Below are 15,152 nucleotides of genomic sequence, written 5' to 3'. Positions count from 1 at the left end.
AACCTGATTGAACATTTCTGGAGAGACCTGAAAATAGCTGTGTAGCGACCCTCCCCATCCAACCTGACAGAGCTTGAGAGGATCTGCAGAGAAGAACGGGAGAAACTCCCCAGATACAGGTGTGCGAAGCTTGTAGCGTCATACCCAAGAAGACTGAAGGTGCTTCAATAAAGTACTGAGTAAAAGGTCTGAATACTTATGTAAATGTGATGTTTCCGTCTTTAAAAAAAGATATATATAAATTTGCAAAATGTTCTAAAAAAAAACGTTTTTGCTTTGTCATTAAGGGGTATTGTGTGTAGATTGAAGAGGGGGGGAACTATTTAATCCATTTTAGAATAAGGCTGTAACGTAACAAAATATGGAAAACGTCAAGGGGTCTGAATACTTTCTGAATGCACTGTATAGTTTATCTTAAGATGGATGCACTAATTGTAAGTCGCTCTGGGTAAGAGGCCATCATTTTAAATAAGAATTTGTTCTTACCTGTCTTGCCCAGTTAAATAAAGGTTAAACAACATGTAAATAAATATTGTCTGTATGTATGGTATTTGAATCAGCCCCTTTTCAGGGAATTGGGGTTACATATTCAATTTGCCATCTCTCTCACGTACTCTCTCCAGTGCTCCTTTCTCTATACACATGACTGAGAAGGAGGGAGGCTTATTTTCCTGGAGAGATATCTTGGAATGGAACCATCCCGAAAAAGATTTGCTCTTTGTGGCCAGCCCCCATGGTCCACAGCTGCTCTCTACTTGTGACAGGTCACACACTGATCTGAGTTGTTCTGGGTGCAGGATGTTCTGAAAGCGCTTCCAGAGACCTTGTGTTACCCCGGCCCTGAGGAAGGGGAGAGGGGAGGAGACAGGAAGTGCGTGCACCGTGCACTCTGAAGAATGTCACTCAATAAGAGCAGAGCCAGAAGAAGGCTCTGAGCAGGGCCTGTGTCAGTGTGGGTGAGAGGTTGCCTCTCTGTCTCTTAGTGCAAGCAATCATAGGGCCACTTACAGTGTGGGTGAGAGGTTGTCCCTGAGTGTCTCAAGGCCTGTCTGCTCGCTCCAGGTTTCAGGCTCCAGACCCAGTCTGCCTGGATGAGGGAGAGTTATGTACTCACACAGCTGTTTGGGACAAATGCCTGGCTCTGTAAACAACATCATACACTTCAGCTACTGAAACCAGCCTATTGAGGAACAAGTTATACTGTAGATGGTTGTTTGAGTGCTTATTTTCATGATCTTGTGACCTGACCATACAAATCTCTGGGCCCTGGTGATCATATAGTATGTGTGTGCGTACTCACTTTACACAAATGTGACAGGGTGTTTCTGTATTGTATCATATGATGACTGTATGCATGGTGTTTGTGTTACAGATATCTGGTCGTTGGGGGTGATCCTTTACATGCTGGTGTGTGGACAGCCCCCTTTCCAGGAGACCAATGACAGTGAGACGCTCACCATGATCATGGACTGTCGCTACACTGTCCCAGCCCACGTCTCCGCAGACTGCAAAGAGTGAGTACCACCAATCACCTACAGAGATAGGCCCCCAGCTCTCTCTCACACATCCATGCATTGACCTTAACACAGTGTCATATACAGTGACCTAAATACAATGCAGTGAGAATATGTCATATGGTTTTATTATTCTCTCAGATGCTGTGGTTATATGACAAAAATACTTACACACATAATAATCATGATGCCAGTCAGTTGTCAGCTCTCCGTGTTTACAAATACAATGCCCCAACCTGTCCTACCCCAACCTGTCCTACCCCAACCTGTCCTACCCCAACCTGTCCTACCCCAGCCTACACTGCCCCAGATCATGCCCAGAAATGATAAACCAGTGTCTCCTATCGACCAAACTCTAAACCTCACACCTATCTGACAACCTTGTACAAACAGACTTCTGGACACGGTGTACCCTGTGATCATTGGCTGTTTTTGTCAATGGGGGCAAGCCGATCACTGAATAGGGAATACAAGACTGAATGTTGATTTGAGGGGTCCAGCCAACCAGTGGGTAGAATAAAAAGCTGACTAAAGGGAAAGTTCATGTCAGGCGTTATAGAAAATTGAGTGAGTTGGCTGCAACCCATGCTGTATTGGATTGGCATGGGTGCGATCAATCCCTGCATACCTAGTCCATTCCATATCTGACCCCAGATCTCACCCCAGCTCTGGTATATATTAAAGATCAATCTTAACAAAGCTGTATTTGTTTTAAAAGTTGTGTTAGCTGAGCCCCTTGGTACCAGTGCTATTTGTGGTTGAGACTGAAGAACACCCCTGCAGCCCCTGAACCTCAGACCAGAGACCTGGCAGATGTTGTGGTTCCGAAGCAGATGATTCTGCCTCAGACATCTGGATGACTGGCTCAGGAACAGTTCCAAACATAGAACATGGGCCACATGACCAGGGCCCTGATGAAAGCTCCATTAATGGGAAGATGATTTCTTGCTAAACAGTTTAGTCCTGCGGGCAACAATCAACTGAGCGAAAGCAGAGACCTCCTCTCCCCACCCTTCATCTCTTTCACTTTCTCTCTCTCTTTTCCCAGCTATTTATTTCTCTCCCCTCTGTTGCGCTCTCTCTCTCTCAAGCTACTCTTAATTTGTATTTAGTGCTTTACTCTACAGTAGTGTTGTGAGATATGCATGGGTCAGTTAGGATGGTATGTAAATAATTAATTTCTATAAATATTTAAGTAGTTGTATGAATAGATTATACCAAACACCAACAGCATTATTGGAGGTTCAGAGAAGCATGGGTACTTGCACAGTATAGATGGATTTAACGGCAAATAGAACATTTCTGATAAGTGCATAGGCTGATTTGGTGACCCTGGTCACCATGGTTAAACCACGTAAAGACACGCGCACACACAGACAGACAAAACATTAGGAACACCTAATATTGAGTTGCATCCCCTTTGCCTTCAGAACAGCATAAATATCATCAGGGCAGGTGTTGAAAGCGTTCCACAGGGATGCTGGCCGATGTTTACTCCAATGCTTCCTACAGTTGTGTCAAGTTGGCTGGATGTCCTTTGGGTGGTGGACTATTCTTGATACAGACAGGAAACTGTTGAGCGTGAAAAACCCAGCAGCATTGCAGTTCTTTAGACACTCAAACCGGTGCACCTGTCACCTACTACCATGGCACTCATACACAATCCATGCCTCATTTGTCTCACGGCTTTAAAATCCTTATTTAACCTGTCCCCTCCCCTTCATCTACACTGATTGAAGTGGATTTAACAAGTGACATCAATAAGGGATCATAGCTTTCACCTGGATTCACCTGGCCAGTCATGTCATGGAAAGAGCTTAGTGTATACACATACACTAAGCTCCCGACTTGGGCTCCCGAGTTGGCGCAGCAGTCTAAGACACTGCATCTCAGTGCTAGAGGCGTCACTACAGACCCTGCTTCAATTCCAGGCTATATCACAACCGGCCGTGATTGGGAGTTCCATAGGGCGGTGCACAATTGGCCCAGTGTCGTTAAGGTTTGGCTGGGGTAGGCCGTCATTGTAAAATAAGAATTTTATCTTAACTGACTTGCCTAATTAAATACATAAATGTGACAGGGAGGGCGCAGTGGCACCCCCTGCTGGTAATTCAAATGAGCTTGTAGAGGCCGCTCTCAGCCTTTCACTGCAGTGCAATAAAACAGTCGCATGAACAAATAGATGTCTGATGCAGACTTTGCATACCTCTCTGCACACACACATATAAGAGAGAAATACAAAGTCCCCATCCTGTCTCAGAGCCTGCATGATGATGCCAAGAGTCAGACTATGGCATGCTTCTCAGCAAATTATCTGCCTGGCCCTGCATGGATGCACCTAAAGACTGTCTGAGGTCTGCAGGCGCTCATAAATATTGATTAACTATGAGATAGACAGTTTGATCTCATTCCCTCTCCTATCACAGATATATGGGGTTATGTGCTTTGCCTGTCAATTACTGAATCAGTGTACATGAGAACTTCACTCACTTGTACCGGTGATGAATTCTCTCTCTCTCTCTCTCTCTCTCTCTCTCTCTCTCTCTCTCAGTCTGATCTCCCATATGCTGCAGAGGGATCCATCTAGCCGTGCCTCCCTGCAGGAGATCGAGAACCACCCCTGGCTGCTAGGGGTCGACCCCTCGCCCGCGGGACACAGTACTGCCCCCCTCACCTCCCACCGTAGCCTGTCCCCAGAGGAACACGAGGTCATCCTCCAGGCCATGACCAGTGGCAACATTGCAGACCGCGACGCCATCCAAGAGTGAGGACTTCTCTACATCTCCCTTTCCTTCCCATATTCTCTCTCTCTCAATCAATCTCTATCCTCTTCCTTTGTACCCTGCCACAGATCTGTAAGTTTTTCAAGCTAGGGAGTTTGGTGTTATGCGTTATGGATGTAGTTGATTTTGATAGTTCATTATATTATTTTAAGTGGATACCAATCACTGTGTTGTACCCAGGGCTCTAGAGGCAGGCCGATACAACCACATCACAGCCACATATTACCTGCTGGGGGAGCGCATCCTGAGAGACAAGCAGGAGCAGCCCAGCGAGATGCCCAAAGTCGACAGAGCATGGGCTGAGCCACCACAACTCCAGTAAGACCTATTCACGTCCCTGACAGTCACATTACATACTAGGCCACTAACTGATCATGAACACTACTAATGTCCCTGTCTCTTCTACAGGAGGCCACTGTCTGAGCCTCTGGATCTGGAGCAGAGAGGGCTCCATGGACTGCTGCCTGGCTGTCCCCGCCGAGGGGTGTCAGAGTCTGGGGACTTCCTGGCCCACAGGCCCCTTTTGCTCCAGCCACAGCCAAGTCGCATAGAGAGCCCCTTCCCTGAGTACAGCACAGGGCCCTGCCTGGGCCTCACCCTGCACCCCCCACCCCCTGATGAACCCCTGCAGGTCAAAAGCCTGGGAGCCCTGCAGCTGATCTGTGAAGAGGATGAGGAAGAAGAAGAGGAGGAGGAAGAGGCAGTCAAACCACATGTTGGACTTCATAATATTCAAGCACTGCCTCACATAGTAGGCTTGGTATCAACCACTGGGTCTACAGAACAGTCTAGTCGCATGCTCTCAGCTCCAGAGGCTCCACAGAGGCACCCAGTCAGAGTGGTGCCAGGTCAGGGAGAGGAAACAGGCCTGTTGGCCACCTCAGTGAAGGAAGCACTGGAGACAGAGAGGGGGGAGGGGGACAGGGAGCAGCAGGACAGGGTTTCCAGCCACAACAAAGATATGGAGCCTGACCAGGTGGCAGCCAGACAGAAACAGGGTACAGTGGAGTCAGAGGAGAAGCCCATGGAGGAAGAGGACATGTCATGTGATCCACTGAGGCTAGGTAGTCATGCGACTTCAGACCAGCCAATCAATGGTTTAGAAAACCTGGTTCAGACAGTGGTAGATAGTCAACTCACTCCTAAAGCTCATCCTCCATGCCTGTCTCGCCTAGGGCGGGTGCAGTGTTGTCGGGGGCAACGAGAGCCTCCTACCCCATACCTCATGGAAGGGGAGGAAGACACTATGCTTGAAAACAACAACAACACCACAGAGTCCAAGCCTAAGCTCCTGGTGCAGGGTGGGGGTTCAACTCCAAGCGCTTCACCCCGCTCTCTGCCACGTAACCACTGTGTGGACCTGGGTCCTGACGGAGTGGAGACGACACGCAAGGTGGGTGGGCCTGGAGGAGTGTCTGAGGGGGAAACGCCAGAGGAGCTCCAGTTGGAGAGATCCCATATTGCACAACAGGGTCCTCTTGGGCTCAGAGAGGCAGGGACCGACCCTGCGGTCAGACTGGATCCTGGGAAGGGGAAGAACGTGAACTTGCGAGACCGCCTACTGCAGTTCCCCCTCTGTGAGAAGGCCTTGTCCTTCAACATACAGCCCACCTCCAAGGAGAAACTCCTGCCCTTCGCCCAGTATAACTGCTGCCACGTGCTGTAGGCGGGGCCACCTGTAGCTTTACCTCCCTATACCTCCCACATCACTCACTCACTTTATAGCCTGGCCACGGGGCACAAACTAGGGGTCCTCAGGCCCCTCAAGACAGCCTCACACCAGGCCAGAGCCTGTCACCGATCCATCTAGTTCAACACAAAACACCAGAGCAGTCTGGGTCCTGCCTGAACTAGAAGTCTGCACCTGAACTATCTTACTGTGACCTCAGACATTTTCTAGACAATTCTTGTTAGATCTGTGTAGCCCTTACCTCGTTATACTTAGCATCTACTGCTGCTTCCTTTGTGAGAAAATAACTCAACTTCTTGTGCTGCTACGTACTGAAGTTTATTAACTGCTTTTTGTGTAGTCTTCTTAGACTATCACTATATAGTATATAGCTTTGTATTGATTGCTATTTTAAAATCCCTTATATCGGAGCTCTTCATTTTGCACTAGCTTATCTCAAACTGAGCCCATTTCAGCGTATGGTATGTTGTCACTCTGAGGCCTGCTAGTACAGTGCTATAATTGGAATGTCTAGCATGAAGATCATGCATGCTGTAGAGGGGACAGCTATACTCCCTGCCTCAGCCGCCCGCCTACATTAGCTCAGCCAGCGGACTGATGAAAGGGTTGATGCTATTGACAATGTAGCTGGAAGCATGGTATCATTTAATGCTGGGGGTTGGATACGTCAGTGGTAATCTGAGAGGTGTACAGTCGCAAGGTTTGGGACCTAAACTGACTAATGCAGGGAGAGCAAAATCTGTAAACAATTGTTGGACAGGGTTTAATACAAGAGTCTTTTGAAAATGGATATGATATCGACTACGGAAATGCAGGTCTTCCAGATTGTTTGTGTGTATATGTACTTTATTTAAAAATCTTTAATGCTATTGAACCCTTTTATTTTGTCGGACAACTGTTTCTTTGACGTAGGACATATCCACAGGTGCGTGATTATAACTATTGGTTTGTGGTATCTAAGTGTGACAGAATTAATCAGTCTCATGAGTGATGAAAGATACTGTACATTAAATCCCTGTATTTAAATCTGTATTATTTACCACATATGCCTCAGTGTACTCTGGGCCGTTAAACAAACAAACCGTGTCCCTGCATATTGTTGTTGGACTTGCCTGGTGATTTGTGTATATATGTATTCTGTCTGTCTATTGTTCTGAGAGTACACCTATACATACTATTAAGAGATACCACTTGACCAAATCAGAAATCCTAATCTAGATGCGAACTAGCTATTATGCAAAGAAGAAATGTTATTGGAAAGGGTTATAGAACGAGAGTCCTCAGAAAGCTTTGTTCTTTCTCATCAGTGGAATCCCCAGAGGACTGTATGAGAGCAGAATTAATGGCATACTTTTAGCCCCCTCGCTGTGGAAGAGAAGAGTGTAGTGATGGACACAGAGCACTAACCTCAGCTGGCACACATTCATATGATATGGACACTTCAACCTCCCCTGTCTCCTTTCCTCTCCTGTCATTGGATGGGGGGATGGTCTCCATTCCACTCCGCCAACCAGCTGTCTCCTCCACACCTAGCCTGGAGTCACCTTACCTGGAAAGTGTCTGTCTGTCTGTCGGCCCATTGAACCTGATTTAAACTATGACTATAGGGCTGGATTCAATTTGTAGTGCAGAAGATCAGCGTTGTAGCGCGGTTGAAATTTGTAAGTAATTTTCCGACATGTGAAGTGTTTACCGCGGAAGCATTGCATTTAAAACGGCAATTTGCGATTGCTAGGTCCATTTTTGGACTTTTAAATTGGTGATATACCCACTCATTCTTGAAGAATATAACTTATAAAGGCCTAATGAGCTTAGTTCAACTGTTGTACCCCATCACAATACATATTTTAACCTTTTACACCTCTTTGTTTGTAAACAAACATTGTATAGCCTCCAAACATAGTTTTAACCATCATTTTAATCTCATAGCTGGTCAGTCCTTGCACCCATAGCTCAGTCTATGAATTTGAGAGCGCTTACATTTCTCCAGCCCCATCCCTCCGCTGTTTACCAAATCAGTGGTGGGGTGGCCATTGTTGTTTGAACGGCAGATTTCACCTTTAAATTTCAATCACGCTATAACGCTGATTTTAGGAGCTACGGATTGAATCCAACGCTAGGTCTCAATGAGATTTATTTATTTTTGTATTTATTTATTAAAATGGATTAAACCAGAGATATGGTGTGTGATGTGATTTAATGGTGTATATGTACTATAGAAAGGATAAACCAATGTATTATTACTCCTCTGAAACTGTCATGGGACATTGTCTTTTTTAGCAGGTCAGAGATGAAAGTCCAAGTGAATTTCAGTACATTTTGACTAGAGCATACTGTACAAATATTTTTGATGGCAAAGTAAACTATACTAAATCAAGTACAACCATCAGTCTTGCTATCTACATTCATCCAACACTGCATCAGTTCTGAAATCTTCATTTTTAAAAGATACTGATAATACATATGTAATAGATAGGCCTACATGTATTCCAACAAAAGCTCATCAATCCAAATGTTTTAAATATAGTAAACTTCAAGTAGAAGTGCACAGATATATTATGTGATATCAAGTACTCTCGTTGTATTTGTGATGTGCCTATTATAAGTTAAGCGTACAATGTAACACTGATAATGTGAAATTACATGGAACACACTGTGGGAACATTTTACAAAATGATATGCAAAATGAAAAAAAAAACTTATGCTAATGCTGTATTAACACAATGAACTTAGCTCTTCTTCTTTGCGTTTCCCTTTAATCCTTGGCCTTCTCTCTAGTATCTCCCATGACATGAGAGACCTCTCTAGTTACGACTGAAGCAGTCCTCCAGAGGGAGATACTGACAGAGTTTCTTGGGGCGGAGAGCAGGCTCTCATGGCACAGCTCCCAGACTTGTCTGTGGATCAACACCGTCTTTGTCGTGGCAGCTGGTTCTAATGAGCCCCCAGGTCCAGAGTCTCCAGAACAACACTGGAGGGGAAACATGAACACCCTCAGGGGTTCCACAGCCTTCATAGCTTCTACAGGAGTCAAAGGGAGATGTTTGTCATTGAGCTGATTGTTCCATAAGATTCAGGTCTTTTCTATATAATTAACGATTACTCTAAATCTGATCACTCTCAGCTGCTGCTCAAGACCTTGCAGAGAGTGGATTTCAATCTGTTCCCTCTTTATTCTCACCCAGTCATGCTCGTCTTGGATCATAAAGTCTAGAATCATCTTGACCAGGATCAGGACAATACCATATTGATCGATTGGGGACAAAAGCGTGAAAATTGGCACACTTGTGTAATTTTCACACTGAACAAAAGCTGATGAAGTGTAATTTAATCAAAGCCCCAGTTCGACCTGTAGCGCCTCCTATAGGTCAATGGTGAAATTGCATTTACCTGTATTGTTGTTTTGGGTCATGGCTTCCACTGTGTTGGGTCTATATAGCCCCAGGGAGCGCTACATGCTTTACACTTGGTTTTTGCTGAAATGGCACAATATCAGGTTTTGTTCAGCGTGCCAATTTTCACGCTTTTGTCCCAAATCGATCAATATGGTATTGTGCTGATATACAACGTTCCAATTTTCACTCTTCTATACCAAACCATTTTTTTTAAAATGGTGTACTGGACTAATGCTGACAAACACACACCCTATGTCAGTTGGGCAGACGATGAACAGTAACAACGTACTGTACCTCCATCAGGAAGGCTTCCCAACCCTGAACCTCTCCCTCGTACTGTACCTCGACCAGGATGGTGAAGAGTATGATGTTCTTGCCACTGATCCCTCCCTCCAGACAGAACTGCCTAACCTGAGGAGGCAGCAGCCAGCAGTTAGACATGACTGAGACAAAGCCCAGAACCTCAAACGCTGTCTGAAACATACACAGGCATACAATAATATGGTTACAGGCACATACAAGGACAGGAGCAAATACAGACATGTGCATAGTGACATAGATGGGCACGGATTTGAAAATAACATTGACCACTACATGCTGCTCACATCTATTTATTTACCAGATTTATCTACATAGCTAATTTGCAGTAAAATTTGCTCTCTGTTCACATTTTCAAATTCCTTCGCTTAATACCACCTGCCCTGCCACACTCCCATGGTGCACACAGGGGCTGAGAAGGGTTTTTGGAAGAGTTTACAAATGTTGTACGCATCTGCTCTGATCTCTGTGATGTTGTTAAGGAGCATCACAAAATGACATCACAAAATAAAAACTAATATGACATTAGTTTTATACAGATCATCTCTGACCATTCCCCACATTCTTATGTTAGAAATATTGTTCCAGTATTTGCTGTTGAACGTGTTAGAGTTTCGGCGGGAAAACTGTCTGTGAAACAAAGGTACATTCCTATGAGCATTTAAAGAGGGAGGGAGAGAGTCTTCTTCTACCTTAATTTAAGACAGGGCGTGAGGTGTCAAAACCCACCCACACCAGTTCCCTCCTCCACTCTGCGGGTGAGAGGGGGTCTGGTGGAAGTTTATTAATTGCAAACCTGATCTGCCCATTTGGATCACACAAGGACAGTCATGACAACAGCGTGTATTTAATGATGGTGTTAAATCAGGTTTTCTGGACATAACAAAGGATTGATTCTTGGTCTGGTTCTTTACACTATTTACATTAACAATCTTGGTTTATCTGTAAAAAACTTTCACCTGTTCGGAGATACTGTGGTGTCTGTTATTGCCCCCACAGCTGACCAGCCTCTGTCAGAGCTTCAATCTGCCTTTATTGCCCTGCAGAAGGCCTTTGTTGAACTGAAATACAGAGGTAAGAAAAAGCATGTGAACCCTTTGTAGTTACCTGGATTTCTGCATAAATTGGTCATCAAATTTCACAACAATAGACAAACAGTGTGCTTAAATGAATAACACAGAAATTAATTGGTTTTTCTAGTCTATATTGAAAACATTATTTAAACATTCACAAGTATGTGAACCCCTAGGCTAATGACTTCTCCAAAAGTAAATTGGAGTCAGGAGTCAGCTAACCTGGAGTCCAATCAATGAGAAAAGATTGGAGATGTTGGTTAGAGCTGTCTTGCCCTATAAAACACACTCACAAAATTTGAGTTTGCTATTCACAAGAAGCATTGCCTGATGTGAACCATGCCTCGAACAAAAGAGATCTCAGAAGACCTAAGATTAAGAATTGTTGACTTGCATAAAGCTGGAAAGGGTTACAGAAGTATCTCTTAAAACCTTGATGTTCATCAGTCCACAGGAAGACAAATTGTCTATAAATGGAGAAAGTTCAGCACTGTTGCTACTCTCCCTAGGAGTGGCCGTCTTGCAAAGATGACTGCAAGAGCACAGCGCAGAATGCTCAATGAGGTTAAGAAGAATCCTAAAGTGTCAGCTAAAGACTTACAGAAATCTCTGGAACATCTTAACATCTCTGTTGACAAGTCTACAATATGTAAAACATTAAACAAGAATGGTGTTCATGGGAGGACACCACGGACGATGCCACTGCTGTCCAAAAAAAAACACTGCTGCACATCTGAAGTTCGCAAAAGTGCACCTGGATGTTCCACAGCGCTACTGGCAAAATATTCTGTGGACAGATGAAACTACAGTTGAGTTGTTTGGAAGGAACACACAACACTATGTGTGGAGAAAAAAAGGCACTGCACACCAACATCAAAACCTCACCCCAACTGTAAAGTATGGTGTAGGGAGAATCATGGTTTGGGGCTGCTTTGCTGCCTCAGGGCCTGGACAGCTTGCTATCATCGACAGAAAAATGAATGACCAAGTTTATCAAGACATTTTGCAGGAGAATGTAAGGCTATCTGTCCGCCAATTGAAACGCAACAGAAGTTTGGTGATGCAACAGGATAACCACCCATAACACAGAAGTAAATCAACAACAGAATGGCTTCAACAGAAGAAAATACACCTTCTGGAGTGGCCCAGTCAGAGTCCTGACCTCAACCCAATTGAGATGCTGTGGCATGACCTCAAGAGAGCAGTTCACACCAGACAACCCAAGAATATTGCCGAACTGAAACAGTTTTATAAAGAGGAATGGTCCAAAACTCCTCCTGACCGTTGTGCAGGTCTGATCCGTAACTACAGAAAACGCTTGGTTGAGGTTACTGCTGCCAAAGGAGGGTCAACCAGTTATTAAATCCAAGGGTTCACATACTTTCCCACCCTGCACTGTGAATGTTTACACGGTGTGTTCAATAAAGACATGAAAATGTGTAATTGTTTGTGTGCTATTAGTTTAAGCAGACTGTGTTTGTCGATTGTTGTGGCCTAGATGAAGAGATAGATCAAATTTTATGACCAATTTATGCAGAAATCTAGGTATTTCCAAAGGGTTCACATACTTTTTCTTGCCACTGTAGGTACTTAATGCAAGTAAAACCAAGTATACTGTATGTTATTTTCCAAACCACGTAAAAATATATCTGATGATTTATGCATACGTACTTTCGATAGTGCCCTCATTGATCGTGTCCCACCGGCAAAATCTATGACGTTAAAATGCCTATTTACTCTGTTCCAGTCGACTGTGTAATCCACTGTCTCATCAGCCCAGCCAGGCAATTTATAAACTTGATCTCCACTATAAAAAACATCTAGACATTATCTCACATTTCTTTTAGACTGACATTTAGTTTTCAACAGCGGAGATTTGTATAAACCTTAATGTCTGTCTCTCCAACATTTGCAACATTGTTTCAATATTCAAATTCGATCTCCAGCTGTCGGAACGAGACAGACAGGCAGGCAGCTTTTCTCAGCCAGTCGAATTCATGAATCAGCTGGTATCATTTTTATGGATATATATAAAGAAATGTCAATTGAAAAAAGTAAAACAAAACAAAGTGCAGCTAGTTTGAAATCTTTACAGCTTCATTTTGAAGTGATTGTGTTAACTGTGTTGTTGGCTAGTTCCTCTGAACAACAGTGTCCTGACGAGTGAGCACATTTTCTATGCCATCGAGGTGCGAAATTGTGCCTCATTAGCTCATTGTTATGGATGTATCCAAATAAATGTCACTAGAAAACAGCTTAAACAAATGCAAATGCAGCTACTTTGCTGTTATTCTGCAGTTTTTTACATTACTGTAAGTTAGCCGTACAGTAGTTGGCTAGCTAGCAAGCAAGGGATGAGAACGTTGCCAGCCATAATGGCAATAGGACATTTAAAACAAACTTCCATAGATACAGATCAAATAGACTGAAGGACTGGGTCGCGTCTCTGGCAAACAAACCGATAGAAAGAACGACCAGCCGGCTTGGGTAGCAACCCTAGACTTGTGTTGGGACTATATCTTGCAGAAGGATGAAATAGGATGAATAAATTAATCTTTATTTAACTGGGCAAGTCAGTTAAGAACAAATTCTTCTTTTCAATGACGGCCTAGGAACAGTGGGTTAACTGCCTGTTCAGGGGCAGAACGACAGATTTGTACCTTGGGGATTTGAACTTGCAACCTTTCGATTACTAGTCCAAAGCTCTAATCACTAGGCTACCCTGCCGCCCCATGTTTAACCAACTCTCTAACCAAAATGTCTGACCTTTGTCCCGTCATAAGAAGGTTCATGTCCATTCTAGTCCATTCTATGATGCTGAACACAGCCTGTACCATGTGATCGCTGACAGGGTCCGTCATCTTCCCCCTCCTCCATCACCCCTCCCCGCCTGCTCCGTCACCACTCCACCATCTGAACCACCTCCAGCAGAAGAAAGGTCAGGACCAGGCCTAGGAAGCCAGGGCACCAGGACTCAGGTGTAGAAGTCTTGAAAACTGAAGTAAAACGGTAAGGTGCCTGCAAAATAAGACTGGATTGCATCTTCACATGAAGAGAGAGATCCTTAGTTAGGCAAAGGAGTAAATGTTTGTGTGTGTGTGTGTTTGTGTTTACTGTATGTTGTTGTTGTTGTTGTTTAGCGAGAGGCTGTCTCCATATCGGCTTCCTAGAGTACCACCCGATGTCATTCAGTCTCTGCTGGTCATGCAGAGGGAAGGTGCACTTTATCACTCACAAATGCAGATCACAGAGCAGTGAGAGAGGACAGGAGAGAACACTGAAATGATCAGCCAGAGGTGGTGCTCTGCTCTGCTGCAGAACAGCTTAGCTAAGCAAGATCATGACATAGAAGACAGAACATGCTGAGGTAAACAGAATACAGTAGCACACACGCGCACAAACAGTACGTCGGTGTCATATGAAGCTTTACCGCTTGCTCTGTAATATGAGTGGTATTTTGATTTTAATAACACATTTCTTACATACATTTATGAATATTGAAAAATATAAACATGAATATTGAACATATAAAACATTTCTATATATTGTTGAACATAACTCTACAGGGCAAATCAAAGTTCCAGAGTGGGATCTGTGCAACATTTCAACAGGCGTAGCTCATGTGAATAAAGCAGTCACTAGATGTGTGTTAACCACTTTGAAACTAGAGACTCAACTAATTAACAAATAATCAAGCACAGGTAAATCAGATCAATCAGATTTGGTTAATACGTAATAGTACTGAGTTGGAACAAAAGAAACAACAATTGAAGAACAGTCAGACCTCTGCTCTGGTGCTGATCCTAGCTAACCTGACCTCTCACCTCCGTCTCTCTCGGATGCCTCAATCAGGGAGATGAGCCAAATCTTGGTGACAGGCTAGACGTTGTTTGACAGCTGGATGAGGACCAGGGACTCCACCCACTCAGAAACACAACAGGGACAGCTGACCTGAGTCCAGGAGCCCAACCTAGGAGGGCAGCAGTAGATCGATATAGCCTCAACAGAAACCAGGGGCCAGGCCGTCTGCAATACAGACTTGTTTGTGCTTGGCTCCAAATGCAGATAGCAACGGCTGTGTGGTTGCAGTATCTGAGCAGACAAGCAACTTCCTCTAGGCTCTGCCTCTGAATACAGAGATACAACATGTAACATCAAGGCCGAGAGAAAGAAAGTGAAAGCTATAGGTTCATGGTTCCACCTGTCACCAGAGAGCGGCAGAGACCGTCCTGGTGACATTAACGTCACTCAGGTGTGTCCTATTTACTCATTATGATTTCCCTGTTAAAAGAGGTGTGTTTTCTGTTGTCATTCGCAGAAGCTTGAATTGTTTACTGTGTGCGTTCGTTTCCTGTGGTACGTTTTTGAGACTTAGTGTT

At 44.3% G+C, this 15,152-nt stretch overlaps 1 protein-coding gene across 1 annotated transcript in view; it reads left to right on the top strand.

Moving 5' to 3' along the window:
• snrkb (SNF related kinase b) overlaps nucleotides 1–8,163 on the top strand; it is a 37,357-nt gene extending 29,194 nt beyond the window's left edge. The window contains exons 3-6 of the mRNA XM_014124371.3: nucleotides 1,373–1,514; nucleotides 4,066–4,278; nucleotides 4,478–4,615; nucleotides 4,706–8,163. Of these exons, the coding sequence (XP_013979846.2) occupies nucleotides 1,373–1,514; nucleotides 4,066–4,278; nucleotides 4,478–4,615; nucleotides 4,706–5,963 (1,751 nt within the window). The 3' untranslated portion in view covers nucleotides 5,964–8,163. The remainder of the gene's footprint in view (nucleotides 1–1,372; nucleotides 1,515–4,065; nucleotides 4,279–4,477; nucleotides 4,616–4,705) is intronic.
• The last annotated feature ends 6,989 nt before the right edge of the window (nucleotides 8,164–15,152 follow it).

This window comes from Salmo salar, chromosome 10, assembly GCF_965601325.2.
Source record: "Salmo salar chromosome 10, fSalSal1, whole genome shotgun sequence".
NCBI classification, from domain to species: domain Eukaryota; kingdom Metazoa; phylum Chordata; class Actinopteri; order Salmoniformes; family Salmonidae; genus Salmo; species Salmo salar.
The sequence above is the reverse complement of the archived record's forward strand: the minus strand, read 5'-3'. Positions and strand labels throughout refer to the sequence as shown.